Source organism: Pseudorca crassidens, chromosome 11 (genome assembly GCF_039906515.1).
Source record: "Pseudorca crassidens isolate mPseCra1 chromosome 11, mPseCra1.hap1, whole genome shotgun sequence".
Taxonomy (NCBI): Eukaryota; Metazoa; Chordata; class Mammalia; order Artiodactyla; family Delphinidae; genus Pseudorca; species Pseudorca crassidens.
In genome coordinates, this window is record NC_090306.1 from 66,174,644 (window position 1) to 66,196,821 (window position 22,178).

The 22,178-nt window shown below is 35.5% G+C and overlaps 1 protein-coding gene across 13 annotated transcripts in view; it reads left to right on the forward strand.

Moving 5' to 3' along the window:
* Positions 1 to 22,178, forward strand: part of NAV3 (neuron navigator 3) — a 944,477-nt gene that overhangs the window by 886,267 nt on the left and 36,032 nt on the right. For all 13 annotated transcript variants that reach the window (XM_067697415.1, XM_067697414.1, XM_067697416.1 and 10 more), the window contains 2 exons: positions 2,563 to 2,646; positions 16,884 to 16,995. In XM_067697415.1, the coding sequence (XP_067553516.1) occupies positions 2,563 to 2,646; positions 16,884 to 16,995 (196 nt within the window). The remainder of the gene's footprint in view (positions 1 to 2,562; positions 2,647 to 16,883; positions 16,996 to 22,178) is intronic.

Consider the following 22,178-nt stretch of genomic DNA (forward strand, 5'->3'; position numbering starts at 1 on the left):
CAGCTGGTAAAATGAAGCAATTTTCTATAAGTATGTACATTCAAGGACTCATTGTCCAACAATTAAACCTTACAGTTGTTTGGGAGAATTGAAACTTTTCAATGTTACGTAGAGTCTTGCACTTCTTGTAGTGAATATTAACAAAGTTCTTCTATTTTAGAGGAAAACAAGCAATTTTAGCTTTAGAATTTAGTAACCCATTTTATCTTCATAGCAGGATTATTTTTAACAGTCTAAACTGGAATCAGCACTAATGGTCGTCACGGACAAATAAATTATAAATCACACAGAGCAGTGCTTTACAGCAAATTCTAACTCCTGCTGCACACCACATGGATGAATCTCAAAATACAATGTTAAGCAAAAGAAAACTGTCACCAAGAAATCATGCCATGTGATTCCACTCGGATAGTTTTAAAAATAGGCCAAGCTAAAACATAGTGGCCAAACTATATAGGGAAGCAAGAAAATAATTACAACACAGGTCACTCTAGTGGTTATCTTTTCGGAAGGGAGAGGGGACAGAGATGAGGAAGGGGCAAGGGAGGACTTCCAGGGTCTTCAAATCCTCTTTCTGAGCGCATGAATATTCGCGACGATGAACCAGTGAGCTGTACATTTTCATTTTGTTCACCTTTAACATAGTGTGAAGGTTAAGTATAAGAGAAAGTGGGACATAACCTTATGCTAATTTCTGAGGGTACTAATTCTGATGTAATGACATTCCTTGTCATTGGAAACGTTTTGAACTATTAGATACGATTTGTTTTTTAAAAAGAGTGTTATTTATCTGATTAAACCTGCTAACAAACCTTGGAGTACAGTTCTCAAGGTCGTGAGTATGTGTGTGTCTGAGAGAGAGGGAAAGGAGGAAAGAGGGAGAAGGGAGTGGAAAAGAATAGAGGCTTTTTTTGGTTATTTAAAAAAATTTTTTTATTGAAGTAGAGTTGATTTACAATGCTGTGCCAATCTCTGCTGTACAGCAAAGTGACTCATTTATATAGAAATTCTTTTTTTATATTCTTTCCCATTATGGTTGATCACAGGATATTGAATAGTTCCCTGTGCTATACAATAGGACCTTGTTTTTTATCCATCCTATATATAGTAGTTTGCATCTGCTAACCCCAAACTCCCAGTCCTGCCCTCCCCCACCCCCCTCCGCCTTGGCACCCACAAGTCTGTTCTCTATGTCTGTGAGTCTGTTTCTGTTTTGTAGCTAGGTGGGAAAGAATAGAGTTTTACTTACTGATGGACTGGAGATTAATAGCATCTTCTATAAATCATCTTTCTCTATATTATAGTGTCAGGAAAACAAAGGCATCCCAGGATGAGCTCAGAGCTAGGAACAAAGACACCTTTGTATCATGATGCTAATGCAAGGGACTTGTACATTCTAGCTGTTACCAATAATGGAATAAACTTCTGGCTGTTACTAATAATGAAATAAACTTCTAGCACCCTAATTCTTAGGACTCCTGTGATCCATTTGATAATAGGTACCTTAGCCTTTCAGCTCTGCTAGAGTTACAAGGCGATTTATTTTAATTGCATCCTCTCACTCCCTTCTCTCAAAAAAATAACCTTTTGGCAAATTTTCCCCCACACATAGTTTATTATAGATGTAGGTTGTAAAACATTCTGTACTTGTATCTTTTTATGGATGCGATAAAATTGGAGAACATACCTGTGGTTCTACATCAAGCCACAGTGAGAGGTTGACGTGTCTCTTCATGCATAATATTCTGTGGGTCAAGCTGTTGCATGATAGCATGTCAATAGGAACTGGCCTCTTTTAGAACTAGAATAAGATTTTCAAATACTTCTTAATCGTAAGAGTTACGGTTATGTACTGCAATATGTATAATTCTCTGAGATTTAAAATAAAACCCCAGAGCCACAAAAACTTAAATAAAATATAACTGAATATTATTTCTAGCTGGCCTACCTACATTTCCTTAGTGGAAGGGAAAAAAGTAGGAATAAAAGCCCTTTTTATTGAAAAGAGTTTGGAAAGTGAAGACAACTCTTTTCGATTCAATTCTTTGTTAGTAGAAAAAGAGGAAAGATAATGCTATAGCTGTCAGCAGATTTCCGGCACTTGGAAGAGAGCATCATTTCAATAGAGGAGCTAACAATATCTTCAAAGGTCATCATGCAGGTATAAGAATGAGGAACATTCGTCCATTGAGTATTGCCGCAACCTCCTCTTGGGCTTTGAGTCTAAAAACTTGGCAACTCAGAACTTTATCCAGTATTTTGGGTATCAAATCCTCCATGATGTGCAAGTTAGAAGGTGTTTTTATTTGCAAAATAGCATTCCCTTTCAGAAGTTGAACTCATTAAATGTCAAGATTGAAACACTGATTTTTAAGCTGAAGTTTAGAAATAATAGATGAAGATGTGTGTTAATGGAGAGTCAGCACTGAAAGCCAGACATGGCAGTCATAGTATTTAAAGAGTAAGAATACCTGAAATTAAGCATTTTGTGAAGAGAAGGGTTTTCATCCATCCACATAAGGTTCTGACATTTAAGATATGTTCCTTCTGTTTTGTTCACAGGCTCACCTCGTAGCAGCTTTTGAAAAGAGTTTAGGGAATATGACTGGCCGACTGCAAAGTCTAACCATGACAGCGGAACAGAAGGTATGTTCAGGAATTGCCACTGGGGCTTGAAATAAGATAGGAAGTTGCATAGTGTGTTAAACAATACCTGAGATGCAGCTCCTTAGAAATAATACTGAGAGGATCCATTCTAAAGTAAATTGGAACAATGGCAAGATAATACCTTTTCTTTTCGGATTTTAATTTAAAGACTTACGATTCCGATTAACCTATATCGGAACACACACACACACACACACACACACACACACACACATGTTCTTTTCAGGCAGTCTATTATTTTACTTCTGACTGGAACTATTGAAAGCATACCAAGTGTTAAGAAAAAGAAACAGGAGAAGAGTTAGAATATTCTAGGAATAATTTAACGCAGTTGATGAGAATTGCACTCTGACAAGAATTTTCACAAATTCATGGTCTATAAGCCCAGTTATAGACCATGGCTGTGATCTGAGATCCTCATGAAGAAGGCCTGAAATAGAGGTTAGGGCTCTGTAAAGTAAGGGGCCTTACGTTACAGTATGCACGAGACAAGGAACAGTCCTGCATAATTTTGGAGTAACAAGACTAGTTGGCATCTGGGGACGCTGTCTTTGAAGTAAAGCTAAGCTACATCAAAAGCTTTAAAACAAACCTGAAGGATTTTATGGAGTAGAAGAAGGAATGGTTTAAAAAAAAAAAAGCAACAGAGAACTTGGTTCACAAAGGCAGAAATATCAAAAGGTCCACACTGGATAGAAAGAATCTGGACACTTTCCATATGATGACCAGTAACTTACCTCCCTGCCATTAATTTGGTGGCCCTAACCTGAGTCCTTGGATGAGTGTCTAAAAAGTCTTTAAAATTGTGTGGAAACATTTGTAAAAATGGCATATGTGCATAATATGAGCAGATTTCCATGGTTTTCATCTAATTTTCAAAGAGATCCATATCTAAATAGTTTTGGATAATTTCAACTGATGTAGAATCAGTTCCTATATCTTTCCATAGGGATGGCTTCGATTTTGGCTTCAGTTCTGTAAAGTATGGCTTTGGCTTTAAAGGACTAGCATGTGTTATTGAGTTTTGTCAGTTTACTACTTTTTTTAAAGTTAAAAAAACAAAACAAAACAAAACTGAACAGTCCAATTAAACCAAAAGAGAAAATCAAATATTCCTATAGTTGCCTGGTATAATTATAGAACTGTATTCTGTTTGCCCTTATCTTTCATTCTCCCATTTCGTAGCTCTCCCCTGCCCATGAAAGAGAACACTGTCCATCCCTGTCAAGCCTGTTCTGAAAGAGAAGATAACAAACTCCTTTGACCACATAAATTTTGTCTTAATCTTTTTGGGGGTGATACAATTTACCATTTCACTATGTAACATAAGAATTCAGCAAATAGGATTACAAGGCCTTTTTAAGGGCATTCAGGTGGGAAAGATTATAAATGTTGGAGTCCAGTAGCCTCAAGTTTGAATCTCGGCGAGGTCTCTCAAGAGCTGGAGAATCTCCCTTTCGTAACCCTCAATTTTGTCATTATAGAAGTGGGAGTTATAATAACTACCTTGTAGAATCATTCTGAGGAGTGAGATACTGTAATATGTCACAGGTAGTGGATAGTCAACAAATGTTACCTTTCTTTATATTTCTCTCCTTTTTTTCCTTAAAAAATGTAAGATAAACCAAATTCATCATTGGTCATATGCCAGGCATATTGCTAGAAATCATGGTTAGTATTTAAGTCTCAATATCTTTAAGAAGTCAAAATTTATATATTTTGCCTCTCCATATTTCCTTCAGCTCTTTTTTATTTGTAGGCAAATTTCTCGTAGAAATTGGAAATATATACATGTTTGTTAATTTATAATGTCTATGAAAAATTCCTGAATATTTTAGAATACATCTCCATAATACAAAGAATTGTATAATTGTTGCACATTATCCTTGAAGTAACATTGCCAAAATTGTAAAGTTTTCTCGGAAGATATCATGATGTCTGCAATTGCCCTTGCCATTTTTTTAACTGAAAGTAGAATGGTTGCTCTTTTAATTGAAATATGTATACACACAAAACGATGCTTATTTTATTTTATCAACATTAGGTTTTTTAACATTCACATTAGCATTGTATTTTATTAACAATGTTTATTTCATTATATTATTTATTTTACAATGTTTATTTTAGTAATCTGAGATTTATAACTTGCTTTTTTCCAGAGTGGTTTTGAGAATCTTATAAAGTTTATTGGATTATGATATAACACAATTCAATGACAGAATCTAGTGAAAACCAGTAGAGGAATGTATATAACAAGATACTTGAGCCTAGGTAATTACCACCCCAAAGTAGAAATTCACTGAACTGAATTGATTCTCAAGGAAGCTAAGGCACAAAGGGAGATTGCTTGGCATGTTTAGTTTCCATTTTCTGACCAGAAGAGCATAATTTAGATTGAAGAGACAAACTTTCAGACACTGAATTCAAGGACAAATTTATTGTAAAATTTCTTCAATTGGGGTCATGAAATAACAAAAGACAAAATCTCTGTTCAAATAGACATTTCTCTAAAAGCTGAGGGCATAACATTTAATCATATTTCAGGAAAGCCATTTTCTTCAGGGAGCTGAGATAAAAGGGCATATTGTTCTCTGGTGATCCAACAATCCTGGGAAAAAAGAGCAGAGAATATAAAGCAGAGGTTTTGAAATTCTGTTCTAGACTTCCAAGGTTCCTTTGTCCATTAGTCATGCACCAAAGTTATAATGAATTTCTATTGTGTATGAGATACTGTTCTAGCTACTGAGGATTCAGCAGTGAAATACACACACACACACACACACACACATACTTATATCCTAGTTTATAACCGGTTATAATATAAAATAGAGTTTATATTCTAGTAGGTGACAGAATATGATAAAAATATAATTCAACTATATGGGAATTTCAGGTGAAGGTAAGGACTACTGAAAAATTTAAAGCTAAGAATGAGTATATTGGGAAGCAAGGTAGGATGCTAACACATGAAGAACCGAAGGCCAAGGTGGTTGCATGTGCTTGGGTATCTACTTAAGAAATAGATAAACTAGGGAAAAAAAGAAAGAAAGAAAGAGATAAACTAAACTAGGACTCAGATCCAAGACTCCTGCTTCAGTGTGTGATTTTCAACAATCATATGGCATTAATAGCCTGAAAACTGTATCAAAATTTTAGTGAGGTTCATAGACCAAAATCACTCCCTTGAATAATGTTCTAAATTTTTTCCTTGCTTCCAGATGCCAAGTCACACCGATTCTCTTGCTAAATATATGTGTCAAAACACTGCTTTTATATACTTGTAGCCTGGTAAAAATAAATAAACAAATAAAAATAGAAGAAAGAAAAGACATGTATGAATAACTCAGGAGGCAGAAAATATGAGGTGCAATTAGAAGTATAACAGGACAGTGTCCTGAGTGTTCTCACAGAGAACCATTGCATTTTCACACTAGTTTTGGTGTGTGTGGGGGAGGGGTTGGGTTTTTTGGTGTGGTTTTTTGTTTTGTTCTGTTTTTTATTGAAGTGTAGTTGATTTACAATGTTGTGTTAATTTCAGGTATACAGCAGAATGATTCAGTTATATATATAGTTATGGAATAGTTATATCTATTCTTTTTCAAATTCTTTTCTCTTCCAGGCTATTACAAAATATCGAGTATAATTCCCTATGCTATACAGCAGGTCCTTGTTTGTTATCTCTTTTTTATATGGTAATGTGTATATATTAATCCCAAACTCCTATTTTTTCCCTCCTCCCCTTTCCCCTTTAGTAACCATAAGTTTGTTTTCTATGTCTGTGGGTCTATTTACATTAGTTTTAGAGGAGAGGTGGCCAAGAGGAGCCTTGTCAGGCTCTGGGAGGATGAAAAAAATTAATTCAGGAGAGATGGAGGGCCGCTTGTCATAGAGGAAGGAACACCATGAGTGTGAACTGCAAGGAGGGAAATTATGGGAGACATTAAGGGAAAAAGAAGGAATGTGGAGGGAAATGTGGAACCAAGGCTTGAAGGATATCTAAGGAATCCGGTCCTTGGAAACAGGGAGCCATTCAAAGATTTTTGACACTAGGCTCACATGATAAAAGTTAGTTAATGAAGATCAGTCTAGCAGCATTTCCCAGTAGTTTAACAGCATTCCCTGTAGCTGCCAGAAGACCATGTGTTATGGAACAGTAAATCTATAAATAAGAGTAATTAAGATAATTGTCAGTAATGCTGCCCAGAGGGTGACACTATCTCTAGGTATCCCCTATACCTAAGGCTCAACAGATTGTGATGGTGACATAGTTTGATCAAGAATTTTACCTGGATTTCAGGTCCTTGTCCCTTAATTAGTACTTTTCCACCAAGATTCTTTAAAAGAATTAAGACCGAATGCCCTGAAGCATCTATTATATGTGATGAAACGGCTTCTTTTCAGTGCATCTAGAGTGGTACTAGCTACATACCATCCGTATCAGAAATGAAAAAATTGTCACTCAACTTATAGTTCAGGGTTTTATTTTCTTATGCTGCAATAAAGGTCATCAAAATGATAAGAATTCTGCAAATCTATATTTTTATGAATGAAATTTTTACACAACTACTGCTAAATCCTTGCAAATTTACTAAGACTATATACTCATTGACAATTAGAAGACTTTCAAATCACTTCCTTATATCTGTAGTGCCAGAGGCAATTAGAACATATGTTAAGGTGTGGTAGGTTAGTCTTGTTAGAAGGTCAGAGCATGACAGAGGAATATATTTTTGTTTGAGTAGTGAAGCTCAGATGTTGATTCTATGCTAACTATAAAGTCTAGGGTTTGCTCATTCTTACCTCTGTGAAACTACTTTTTTGGATGACTAGATGAATAGACACTTAAATGTTAAAACTTAGAAAATTCAAAACCAACTCTCTGGAAATAGATAATGTAGAAGCTAAAATTTTAGTTGAATTGTATCTTTACATTAACTCCTAGTTCAGGTTAAATATTTATCATCTAGAAGTGTTTTTAAAAATTTATCACTAGACTCAGAAAATACATTCATTAGCCTTTTACGGCATAGGATAATTTGAATCTGTAAGTTACTTATGGATTCAAGTTACTTGTGGTACTGGGGTTTGATGAATTCAGTTCATTTAGTTAGAACCAGGGCTGGCCAGGTTCTTTCAGCAGAAAACTTCACAAAATTTTAAGACACATATGAAGGGGTGGAGAGTGGGGTGTGTTCAAAGCAACTATAGCTAGATAATGTGAGATTAACTGTGTCAGTGTGAGGAAACAAAAGACTGGTTTAGTGGAAAAATTTTAAGAGCCTTGCCTAGAAGGTCAAGTAGAAGGTCAGGCTGGTTGATGAGATTTGTTGCCAAGCTGTGAGATTCTCAATAAGGCCTGTGTCCAGGAGAAATTTGGAAAGAGGTCAGATGTTGTTAGGAAGTTAGGTTGGAAAAACACGGAGCAACGCCAGTATTATGACACAGTATTTGATCATTTGATCACTTTACTTTGAAGCATTTCAAGTCTGACCTTGATAGCTTGTTTAGCCTCAGAGACATGTAGAAAACAGTTAGAAGAGATACTGACTCCATCCAGCCTCTTTTACACAAGAAACTCACATGGACTACATTACTGGAATCTCACGTGGTCAGCCTATGTTTGGGGCATCGTTATCTTGAATGGCTCATTGTAGGTAAATGAAATTTGAGTTCGGTTCTCATGTTTTAAAGTATCATTTTTGAAAAGTGGAAAATATCAATAAAATATTATCTGATCATCTTATTCCCAAGACCCTCTGAAGAGTTACTCCAGCCCCAATCTTCTCTTTGGGAGAAGAGTAGGAAACTGAAAACTACTAAATTAGAGGAACAAACTTCAAATTCGTCTCTTGATGGTATCTACATTTTCCAGGTTCTTTCTGAAGGTTTAATAGGGATTCTCAAAACTTAAGTTATCTTCTATTAGGTCACCTTTAAAATGAAAAGACTATGTGAAAATGTTTCAGATTATCAAAAGATTTTATAGTTGGTTATCTCTGGAACTCACTTCTAATTATTTTTCTAATTCACACTCCCTGCCACGGCCAAAACTAAAGCAGGGAGACCATAGTTGTCCTTGGCGGCAGCACTGCAAGCTCCATGATTATAGACATCTTAGAGAATACGTACCTTAAAAATAAATGTGAGCAATCAGCTATAACTACAAAGGGGAAAAAAGGAAGGCTAGAAATAAACTATTTAGAAATTTCTTTCTTAGTCCAGTTTTCATTCTAAAATTCTTTATATTCATAGCTATACACTTTTGGAAAAGAGAGAAAGGAAAACCCACTTTGTTGCCATCCAAAGGAAGTGATTCCACTGATTTAGCCACATTGAGACTTTCAGTTTATAATGAATAATAAAGTTATTGAAGTTTTTAGTATATAGCATCCTAAGTGATCAGACACCCTCTTGTTAAAATATGCAGTAGAGTTGAAGTTTTACATCATTTTTTGAAGGGAAGAAACACCTGTTTAACATAGACCAGACATTTGAACAAAATCGTCCCAACATTTACTGAGATTAGATCATAAATCAGGTGAAAAGATAAACTCTCCGACAGATAAATAAGCTGAATGCATTAAATGGTCTGGATGCATAGAGAAGGAACCTGTTCATTTTTCCTCAAAGGAAAACTAAGAGGTGTCATGTGGATGGAGACGTGTCACCATGGCCCTTAAGGGTGAAGGATATTCAAAGCACAGGAGGAAATCACATGGAAAGACTCAGAGAAAGAGATAGTGCTAGTTTGAATGATGGTGAGGGTGGATCTCATTAACTGAAGTAAGAAAAAAGGAAGGGACTTTTGCAGATATGGAGAGATAACTAGTTCAGGTTTAACACACTATCAGTGTAGAATTTAACTATCTTTGTTTTTTTTAATTTTTTAATTTAATTTTTTTATACAGCAGGTTCTTATTAGTCATCAGTTTTATACACATCAGTGTATACATGTCAATCCCAATTCATCCCATCATGACCCCCAACCCCCGCTGCTTCACCCCCTTGGTGTCCATACATATGTTCTCTACATCTGTGTCTCAACTTCATCCTAGAACACCGGTTCATCTGTACCATTTTTCTAGGTTCCACATATATGCGTTGATATATGATATTTGTTTTTCTCTTTCTGAATTACTTCACTCTGTATGACAGATGTTAGATGCATCCATGTCTCAACAAATGACCTAATTTCATTCCTTTTTATGGCTGAGTAACATTCCATTGTATATATGTACCACATCTTCTTTATCTACTCATCTGTCGATAGGCATTTAGGTTGCTTCCATGACCTGGCTATTGTAAATAGTGCTGCAGTGAACACTGGGGCTCATGTGTCTTTTTGAATTATGGTCTTCTCTGGGTATATGCACAGTAGTGGGATTGCTGGATCATATGGTAGTTCTAGTTTTTTAAGGAACCTCCATACTGTTCTCCGTAGCGGCTGTATCAATTTACATTCCCAACAACAGTGCAAGAGGGTTCCCTTTTCTCCACACCCTCTCCACCATTTGTTGTTTGTAGATTTTCTGATGATGTCCATTCTAATTGGTGTGAGGTGATACCTCATTGTAGTTTTGATTTGCATTTCCCTATAATTAGGGATGTTGAGCAGCTTTTCATGTACGTACGTCTTCTTTGGAGAAATGTCTCTTTAGGTCTTCTGCCCATTTTTGGATTGGGTTGTTTGTTTCTTTAATATTGAGCTGCATGAGCTGTTTATATATTTTGGAAATTAATCCTGTGTCCGTTGATTCATTTGCAAATACTTTCTCCCATTCTGAAGGTTGTCTTTTCGTCTTGTTTATGGTTTCCTTTGCTGTGCAGAAGCTTTTAAGTTTCTTTAGGTCCCACTTGTTTATTTTTGTTTTTATTTCCATTACTCTAGGAGGTGGATCAAAAAAGATCTTGCTGTGATTTATGTCAAAGAGTGTTCTTCCTATGTTTTCCTCTAAGAGTTTTATAGTGTCCGGTCTTACATGTAGGTTTCTAATCCATTTTCAGTTTATTTTTGTGTATGGTGTTAGAGAGTGTTCTAATTTCATTCTTTTAAATGTAGATGTCCAGTTTTCCCAGCACCACTTATTGAAGAGACTGTCTTTTCTCCATTGTGTTTCCTTGCCTCCTTTGTCATAGATTAGTTGACCATAGGTGCGTGGGTTTATCTCTGGGCTTTCTATCTTGTTCCATTGATCTGTGTTTCTGTTTTTGTGCCAGTAGCATATTTTCTTGATTACTGTAGCTTTGTAGTATAGTCTGAAGTCAGGGAGTCTGATTCCTCCAGCTCCATTTTTTTCCCTCAGGACTGCTTTGGCTATTCGGGGTCTTTTGTGTTTCCATACAAATTTTAAGATTTTTTGTTCTAGTTCCGTAAAAAATGCCATTGGTGATTTCATAGGGATTGCATTGAATCTGTAGATTGCTTTGGGTAGTATAGTCATTTTCACAATATTGATTCTTCCAATCCAAGAACATGGTATATCTCTCCATCTCTTGGTATCATCTTTAATTTCTTTCATCAGTGTCTTATAGTTTTCTGCATACAGGTCTTTTGTCTCCCTAAGTAGATTTGTTCCTAGGTATTTTATTCTTTTTGTTGCAATGGTAAATGGAAGTGTTTCCTTAATTTCTCTTTCAGATTTTTCATCATTAGTGTGTAGGAATGCAAGAGATTTCTGTGCATTAATTTTGTATCCTGCAACTTTACCAAATTCATTGATTAGCTCTAGTAGTTTTCTGGTGGCATCTTTAGGATTCTCTATGTATAGTATCATGTCATCTGCAAACAGTGACAGTTTTACTTCTTCTTTTCCAATTTGTATTCCTGTTATTTCTTTTTCTTCTCTGATTGCTGTGGCTAGGACTTCCAAAACTATGTTGAATAATAGTGGTGAGAGTGGACATCGTTGTGTTATTCCTGATCTTAGAGGAAATGCTTTCAGTTTTTCACCATTGAGAATGATGTTTGCTGTGGGTTTGTCGAATATGGCCTTTACTATGTTGAGGTAGGTTCCCTCCATGCCCACTTTCTGGAGAGTTTTTATCATAAATGGGTGTTGAATTTTGTCAAAAGCCTTTTCTGCATCTATTGAGATGATCATATGGTTTTTATTTTTCAATTTGTTAACATGGTGTATCACATTGATTGGTTTGCATATATTGAAGAATCCTTGCATCCCTGGGATAAATCCCACTTGATCATGGTGTATGAGCCTTTTAATGTGTTGTTGGATTCTGTTTGCTAATATTTTGTTGAGGATTTTTGCATCTATATTCATGAGTGATATTGGTATATAATTTTCTTTTTTTGTAGTATCTTTGTCTGGTTTTCATATCAGGGTGATGGTGGCCTCATAGAATGAATTTGGGATTGTTCCTTCCTCCACAGTATTTTGGAAGAGTTTGAGAAGGATGGGTGTTAGCTCTTTTCTAAATGTTTGATAGAATTCACCTGTGAAGCCATCTGGTCCTGGACTTTTGTTTGTTGGAAGATTTTTAATCACAGTTTCAATTTCATTATTTGTTATTGGGCTGTTCATAGTTTCTATTTCTTCCTGGTTCAGTCTTGGAAGGTTATACCTCTCTAAGAATTTGTCCATTTCTTCCAGATTCTCCATTTTATTGACATAGAGTTGTTGTAGTGTTCTCTTAGGATGCTTTGTGTTTCTGCGGTGTGTTGTAACTTCTTTTTCACTTGTAATTTTATTGATTTGAGTCCACTCCCTCTTTTTCTTGATGAGTCTGGCTAATGGATTATTAGTATTGTTTATCTTCTCAAAGAACCAGCTTTGAGTTTTATTGATCTTTGCTATTGTTTTCTCTGCTTCTATTTCATTTATTTCTGCTCTGATCTTTATGATTTCGTTCCTTCTGCTAACTTTGGGTTTTGTTTGCTCTTCTTTCTCTAGTTCCTTTAGGTGTAAGGTTAGATTGTTTACTTGAGATTTTTCTTGTTTCTTGAGGTAGGCTTGTATAGCTATAAACTTCCCTCTTAGAACTGCTTTTGTCACATCCCATAGGTTTTGGATCATCGTGTCTTCATTGTCATTTGTCTCTAGGTATTTTTTGATTTCGATTTCTTCAGTGATCTCTTGGTTATTAATAGTAACATATTGTTTAGCCTCCATGTGTTTGTGTTTTTTTACGCTTTTTTCCCTGTAATTCATTTCTAATCTCATAGTGTTGTGGTCAGAAAAGATGCTTGATATAATTTCAATTTTCTTAAATTTACTGAGGCTTGATTTTTGACCCAAGATGTGATCTATCCGGGAGAATGTTCCATGCGCACTTGAGAAGAAAGTGTAATCTGCTGTTCTTGGGTGGAATGTCCTATAAATATCAATTAAATCTATCTGGTCTGTTCCATCATTTAAAGCTTCTGTTTCCTTATTTATTTTCATTTTGGATGATCTGTCCATTGGTGTAAGTGAGTTGTTAAAGTCCCCCAGTCTCACTGTGTTACTGTTGATTTCCTCTTTAACTGCTGTTAGCAGTTGCCTTATATATTGAGGTGCTCCTATGTTGGGTGCATATATATTTATAATTGTTACATCTTCTTCTTGGATTGATCCCTTGATCATTATGTAGTGTCCTTCCTTGTCTCTTGTAACATTCTTTGTTTTAAAGTCTATTTTATCTGATAGGAGTATTGCTACTCCAGCTTTCTTTTGATTTCCATTTGCATGGAATATCTTTTTCCATCCCCTCACTTTCAGTCTGTATGTGTCCCTAGGTCTGAAGTGGGTCTCTTGTAGACAGCACATATATGGGTCTTATTTTTGTATCCATTCAGCAAGCCTGTATCTTTTGGTTGGAGCATTTAATCCATTCACATTTAAGATAATTATCTATATGTATGTTCCTATTACCATTTTCTTAATCGTTTTGGGTTTAGTTTTGTAGATCCTTTTTTTCTCTTGTGTTTCCTACTTAGAGAAGTTCCTTTAGCATTTGTTATAGGGCTGCTTGGGTGGTGCTGAATTCTCTTAGCTTTTGCTTGTCTGTAAACCTTTTGATTCCTCCACCGAATCTGAATGAGATCCTTGCCGGCTAGAGTAATCTTGGTTGTAGGTTCTTCCCTTTCATCACTTTAAGTGTATCATGCCACTCCCTTCTGGCTTGTAGAGTTTCTGCTGAGAAATCAGCTGTAACCTTATGGGAGTTCCCTTGTATGTTATTTGTCGTTTTTCCCTTGCTGCTTTCAATAATTTTCTTTGTCTTTAATTTTTGCCAATTTGATTACTGTGTGTCTCGGCATGTTTCTCCTTAGGTTTATCCTGTATGGGACTCGCTGTGCTTCCTGGACTTGGGTGGCTATTTCCTTTACCCTGTTAGGGAAGTTTTCAACTAGAAACTCTTCAGATATTTTCTCGGGTCCTTTCTCTCTCTCTTCTCCTTCTGGGACCTCTATAATGCGAATATAATGTGAATATTGTTGCATTTAATGTTGTCCCAGAGGTCTCTTAGGCTGTCTTCAGTTCTTTTCATTCTTTTTTCTTTATTTTGTTCCGCGGCAGTGAATTCCACCATTCTGTCTTCCAGGTCACTTATCCGTTCTTCTGCCTCAGTTATTCTGCTATTGATTACTTCTAGTGTATTTTTCATTTCAGTTATTGTATTATTCATCTCTGTTTGTTCTTTAATTCTTCTAGGTCTTTGTTAAACATTTCTTGCATCTTCTCAGTCTTTGCTTCCATTCTTTCTCCGAGGTCCTGGATCATCTTCACTATCATTATTCTGAATTCTTTTTCTGGAAGGTTGCCTATCTCCACTTCATTTAGTTGTTTTTCTATGGTTTTATCTTGTTCCTTCAACTGGTACATAGCCCTCTGCCTTTTCATCTTGTCTATCTTCTTGTGAATGTGGTTTTTGTTTCACAGGCTACAGGATTTTAGTTCTTGTTGCTTCTCTTAACTATCTTTTTAATGAAAGACAATTTATACTTACAAAGTTCTCTAAAAGAACTGCTAATCTGAATTTGGCTAAACTAATTATTTCATTTATTTTTTTCCCCACATTATATATCAAATATATTTCTTACTTAGTTATTCTTCTTTTGGGCTTATTGTGCCACATTGAGTAACAACTACCCTGCTAATATCTGTTGTTGTTAAAAATATACTTAAAATTTTAGAAAGTGATCATTCTTCTATTTCATTAAACACAGTTTTCTGAAAAATCAATATTACCTGAACATTTTACTTCTAATTAAAAAAAAATAGTTTTTAGAAGAGATTTCTCTAGAAAAGGGTAGAATTTTGACAGTAAAATAAGTCAGCCAACCCATAAAATTAAGCTAAGTTTTTAGACATTTGTATGAGATTTCAATATCATTTTTCCTCTTTAAACCTAAAGCCAAATGTTTTAGCAGATTTTTAATCCAAAGTACAAGCACTGTTAATTTTAAATTCAAGGACGAAAATCTGACTTTATTTAAAATTTAACATTCATCTTAGTCTATATGTTATAAAATTAACTATTTAAATTATGTGATTCACTAAGTATGCACTATAGGTATTCTTTTGTGAATAAATTCCTGGTAAAAGCAGAATGGATTTCCAATAAATATTTCATACTTTGGAGATTTATTTTAAGTGGGAAATAGATTCAATTTTGGTACAATTATCTATTACTAGTTGGACAAGTGACAGAATATAGATAAAACTCAGAGGGACTGAGAAATTATGATGGATTGAATTTGTCATGGTATTGGCAGTTTTCACAAACCTGTTCTTTTTCCTTTATGATAAATAAATGCCAATGAAATTGTACTTAAGTATCTGAAGATCCATCTATGAATCCAGGAGGTCGCTATTGATTTTCTATTATGAGATTCTTTGACTTATAAGCTATTAAAAGTCTGTAAGAGGGTTTGTTTTTTAAAAATACCTAACTGTCTTCTATCAGGAATATGCCAGATACTCAGAGAAGATAGATATGTGAGATGCCAAGGAGCTATTCCAAACTTGGATATCGTTTCAGTTAGCACCACCTATCTTTTTTTTAAAAAAGTGTCTAAGGCTGGAATAGTCATTGGACATTCTCATGTATGAAGCAGTTTCCCGCAGAGGTAGTTGTCATGGTCCTGCCTTTTTTCATATATACTGGGAGACATTAAGTAGGGATAAACTGCTTACCATGGAGTGAAGAACCCAAGCCTGATTCTTTGGCTTTCTGCCGAAGAAAGAAAATGGAGAAAATGATGAATGACAAACACGTTATGGAGGAATTCTCCCCCCCTAGAGGCTGACAAAAATTCTAATTTTTAGGCTTGCTATCACTGCCAAGAAGGATACTCCTTGTATTTGTGCTCCTGATGGAAATATTGCTTCTGCTGAAACAGCACTCCAGTTCCTTGTTGTTGTGTTGGTGCTGTTATCTTATCTTCCTAATAGTGAGTCCTTTATTTCTGATAAAGATATTCATTTAAATGACTATGGGAGATCAAATTTATACATGGATTTTCGTTGAGACATAGCTTAAAATTACCCTTAATTCAGTAAGAAAATAGGTGTTTTATAAAAATTTGATTTGTAAACTTTTTAAATAATTTAACTATTTTAAGGACTATACATTACATATATTTCTATTCACTTTTTTTAAATTCCTGTATTGCTTTGGCTTGGTGAAACTAGATCTTCATAGTAGGAATTTTGTTGGATGAACAGTGCCAGAATCTAAGATGACATATGGCATTTAATAGGAGTGAGTTAGGAATTAATTCTAGGTTTTGTTCTTGAATGTAAAGAATCTATTTCCTAAGGGCAAAATAAATGAGAAAATCTAAAATCACTCATTTGACAAAAACTCAGGGTTTCCAGTTAACAGTAAATGCAATATGATGTACCAATGCAATAATAGTATTTATCTATGTAATATAATCATGGGTAGTATTAATAAGTTTGGTATCTGAAATAAGCAGTGTGATATCTTGCTTTTTATGGTACTGGTCAGCTCTGGGTACCACCCTTTTAAAGAAATAAAGACTGTTCAGACCACATGTATAAGAGAATAACTAAGACATTATTTTTTAATTCTCTATTGCATTTACCTTCTTACATTTACAAGTAAGAGGTTGTAAGACACAACTTGAAAGGTCAGCCACGCATCTAAATCTACCAGGACATTAGCACTACATAAAATCAAACTCATTTGATAGTGAGCTATGAATAAGAATCTTTTACTTTTAAAGCTCCTAAATTCTGTTTGTTTCACAGGAGTCTGAACTGATCGAACTAAGAGAAACCATTGAAATGCTGAAGGCCCAGAACTCTGCTGCCCAGGCAGCCATTCAGGGAGCGCTCAATGGTCCAGACCACCCTCCCAAAGGTATGTTTAGAAATCTTGCCATTTTTCATCCAATCTGCTAGGAATCTATTTTTATTCATTAATTAGAGCAAAGCTGCTTTTACTCAGTCGCACTGCCTTTTATAATATATCAGCATAAGTTGCTACTAATGCAGTCAGAATCTCAGAATTTAAGAACAGGAGGCTTCAGTATCAAACTGACCTTAAGGAAATTGCTTCTATAGTCCAACACTTTTCTCTGAGGAGGTTGGTTAATGTATTCATATCTGCCTTCAAGCAAAACAGACCTGGGAAGGAGTATGGAAATCTAGATCTGTATGTAAAAATACAATAATCAATATGGTGAAGTAGTGGATACTGGGAGCAACTTGTCCTGGGTGGGGGCAATAAAAAGGTACATTTTCTGTAGAGAACTTAAAAAACAGTAAGAAAATGGACTAAACATTGGTGTATTTTTAATTATTACTGTGCTTCAGTAATTGGAAGCAATGATAAAATAATCTTCTCTGCCACCACCCTACTCCTTAAATTGTCACTGAAGAAATACTCTGTGATAATGTCATGTCATTATTTTCTTTGCATAGGTTGTACTTATTCCTATTCTGACTCTTTTCAGTAGCATTCAATATGCTCAACTCTTGACCAGCTGAAAAATGTTTTCCTAAATCCTGAGTGCTCTGTCATCTCTCTTTGCCTTTCCAGATGAATTTTGGGAAAGCTTGATGGAATCATTCAATGTCTTCAACAGCCAGTTACACTTCAGACCATGGGAGTGTGGTTTCTCTTTCCACTACTCCAGCAAAACTGTTCTCTCCAGCATCAATAATGACTTAGATGACTCTAAATCCAGTACAAAGTTTAAAATTCTTATTGTATTTGTTGTGCAAATAGCATTTGATGCTGATGTCCACTGCATCCTACTTGAAATATTCACTTCTTCTAATGCTCATGACATCCACATTCTTAGTTTTTCTTCTGCTCCTTTGAAATTTCTTTCAGTTTCTCTTGTAGATTCACTCGTTTGTATGCATTTGTTAAATGTTGATGTTTCTTAGAATGCAGTCCTAAACTGTCTTCCATTATGATTTTATACATTATGATTCTCTTCATCCTATCTAAAATTTTGTACGAGCTCATCTAGTACTCTACCTATAATTATTATTTGTGTTGATAACTGTCAAATACATCTCTCCAGGGCAGGCTCATCTCTTGAGTTACAGATCTGTATATCCAGCTGCCAAAGAGAAAACTCCATTAGGTTATCTTCGGATGTCTGTTTGTCACCTGAAAGTCAACATCCCCAAATTTGAACTTGTCTTCTTCCTTCTCAGACCTGCTTTGCCTTCAGTGTTCCTTTCTCAGTAAACAGCATCACCATCCTTCCACGTGGCCAGAAATCCTCCTCTTCGTACACAGTAAATCACTAAGTTCTACTGATTCCATCCATTAAATATATCTTGTTCCCTTTTCTCTGATCCTGCTATCACCATGCCTCATATCTCCCCTGAACTATGACCACAAACTCCTAAGTCTCAAGGAGCCTTCCTGCTCTTCATCTTTCACCTCCTTATGCCATTCTTCACACTGAGACCAGAGCAGTTGTGTAACAATATATATTTAAAAGGTATCCCATTGCCTTTGGTTGAAATACTAACTCCTTAACATGACATAATCTCTCTTGGCCAGCTTCGTTCATTCAACAAGTACTTATTGATATTACCATTTATGTGCTAGACACTGTTCTAGACCTTGTGTCTTGCTATTTTGTCGTGTTGTGTATTTCATATTTCAGCTATCCAGAACTTCTTTCAGTTCTTCAAAAGTTCTTTATATATTCTCTTTATTCTACTTGGAACTTTCTACCCTGTTTGTTCAGCATAAAAACTTTTTGAGATCTTGCAAGAGTTAGCCTAAACATGCCTGCTTGTGCCTAAGCTATATGAGGTCCCTCTATGATGTGTTTCTGGAAATAACTGTACTTCCCTCATCAAAATTTGCATTAAGACACTTTGGTGCCTTAATTTGTTTATGGTCTGCCTTTCCTGGTCGATGGCAGGGTGGTCTGTTTTCTTAATCCTTAATCCTGGCCGTAATGATGGCTTGCACATAAAAGGGGTTTATTCAAATTTTATAGAAAGGACTAATACAATTTTTTAAAACTTGAAATTTAACTTATAGGAAAACAGTTATATAAAGTGAGATATACTTAAATTGAAGGACAAACTAGTTCTCTAGGGGCTACTTCTGTTAAGAATTTAGCAACTTTCCATGTGGGGGAGTTAATGTATATGCTGCATGGAAAATTACTGCATATTTAAAGCTTATCTTAGAGCTATAATAAAGCAGCTTATGTTCTAAATCTTCATGTCAGTAAATAGGTCCAGAAGGGATTTAAAAAGGCTTAATCCTTTCTTTACCACAGTACAAGTCACTGAAGTAAAACTTTCTGGAAAGATTCCTTTTATCTCAGGCAACAGGTAGCTTGATATATCTACTGGAATTGAAAAATAGGAATTCCTTTGCTCAGAAATGTGGGAGGGATACCTAAAATGAACAAAACGATAACAGTTAATATTCAACTTGGCTAAGAAAGATTAAAAAATAATTTTATAAGATTTAAAGCTAACAAAAACAAATAGTTATAAAGGGTTGAATGTATATAGAATATCCAGATTGTGTTTCTGTAGTAGTAAAACTCATATCAAGGCATATTGTAAATATTTAGAGAAGAGCATTCCAGGAGGGTCTTGAGACAGAAAAGAGATTAGTGCCTTTATGGAACTGATACAAGGAAGATAATGACCAAAGGTAAAGTAAGTAGAACCAGGTTGGAGAGATAAGTACTGACCAGATTACTGAGGAACATTTGGGCCATATTTAAGAGTTGAGGGCTTACCTGGTGGCACAGTGGTTGAGAGTCCGCCTGCCGATGCAGGGGACATGGGTTCGTGCCCCGGTCCGGGAAGATCCCACATGCCGTGGAGCGGCTAGGCCCGTGAGCCATGGCCCCTGAGTCTGCGCAAGAGTTGAAATGTTTTCTATTCTTATTAAAATGGAAATCATTGGGAAGTCTCAGGTAAGGGAGTGATGGTGAGGTTTTTCTTTAAAAAGATTTCTCTAACTCTGGTTTGTAGAATGGTTTGAAGGTGAGTTGGACAGCTGTTCTTTCTTAGAGCAGGTAGGTGATGTTGGTGGCTTGAACTAGAACAGTGACGGTACAGAAGGTGGGAAGTGGAAAATGAATGAATGAATAAACATATAACTGAAATAGATATTTTTAAAATAAGCTTCTCCATTCATTCAAATTGTTGATATTCATTTGGTCACCCATTCTTTACTGAGCTCTGCAATGCCACATGTACTCAGTCAAATACTTACAAACACTAGAAAAGAATTGCCAGAGAAAAGTAAAGTGCATTCCCTTCATTCCATGGTATTATGGAAATTATGCTCTTGCCAATCTTTATTGGAAATGCGGTCATAATTGAACATAACGAATACCTCCAAGGACTACTTTTGACCTACGGTTAACAAGAATTTACCTATCTTTTTAAAATTTGGGATTACTTGAAGTCAAATATAATTTATTAATTCTGGATATAATAAAAACTCTGGAATACTTTAATGCTTAATACATCTGTTTTATTTGTAAAAGTCAGTTATGAAGGGAAAAATAGAAAATACTAATCTTGTTCAGAAAAGCTTATAGCCAACTGTAGCAGAAATTTAAAACACAGATACCTACACATGTTCTTTTATTGCTTATTCATATTATTTCCATATTAGTTGATTAAGGGATACTGTGCTCCTTTATTGTTAAATCAAAACAACACACATAAATACCTTGATTTAGGTTTTGGTACTGGTAATGTTTTGGACATGCAAAAACAGTAAATGTTCTCATCATTAAAAAAAAAATACTTTTGGACCAAACTCTAGGGATTCTTAAAAACAGCTCTGTTTTTACCCTCCTGTAAAATTTTTCAACATGGTTATTCTCTTAATGGAAAAATTAAAGTACTTATTGTTATGTATGTACATGAGATTAAGGATGGAGATATGTATATGCATATTATACACCCACACATATACTTACTCATTGTATGTTTTGAAAGTAACCAGTTACAGTTCCATTGCCATCAGCCATTTTACTGTTAAATTAGTCAACTGCAAAGCTTTGATTATATACTATTATTTCTATGGGAACTTTTTGAAAGCTATATAATAATTTCTGACATCTTTTAAGTTCCACTGAGATTTTTTTTTGCTTAGATAATATGCATTGATACCAATTATATATGACAATAGAAATGGCCTAAAAGCATATTTGACCTTAAAATAATTTTATGAATTATTAGTGTCTCCACTAACACTTAAGTTCACTGTGAGCAGAAATCATTTCAATTTTAATTTTAATGACTATAAATAAATCTTATAAGCTGATTGTATGGAGTAAGTGAGTATGTTCAAAAAGTGATTTAGGGGGCTTCCCTGGTGGCGCAGTGGTTGAGAGTCCGCCTGCCGATGCAGGGGACACGGGTTCGTGCCCCGGTCCGGGAAGATCCCACATGCCGCAGAGCGGCTGGGCCCGTGAGCCATGGCCGCTGAGCCTGCACGTCCGGAACCTGTGCTCCGCAACAGGAGAGGCCACAACAGTGAGAAGCCCGCGTACCGCGCAAAAAAAAAAAAAAAAAAGTGATTTAGTATCAAATGGTATCCTCTTCAAAATATCGTATTATCTAGAGAAGCACTCCATGCTTTTTAGGAGTATATAGAGGTGATATCACCTGGCAATTAGTACAATAGACAGTAGGATACTTCTAAGTCTCAAGTTGGCTCCACTGTTTTTCAGCTACGTGACCACAGGGAAAATTTAATAATTACACTCATTTCAGTGGTTTGCTTTAAAATTACGTACTCCCAGAGCAGAGTAGTAAAAGCTAGCTTTATTATTACCTGTTATTATTGTTACTACTATTACTCTTCCAAGTCATGGCCAGGGGTTAGGGGTATGATGGAAGAATTACACTGTCTTAAGTATGATTTCTGTTTAATTCACAAATGCAGTCTACCCACATTCTCTCTTGAGGACCTTCGCCCCATTCGCTCTTTGACCTTGGTCAAGTTACCTAACTTCTTTGCGCTTCAGCTGCTCCATCTGTGGTATGAAGTGCTTAGATGACTTGCAGGGTTTGTTTTGGCTC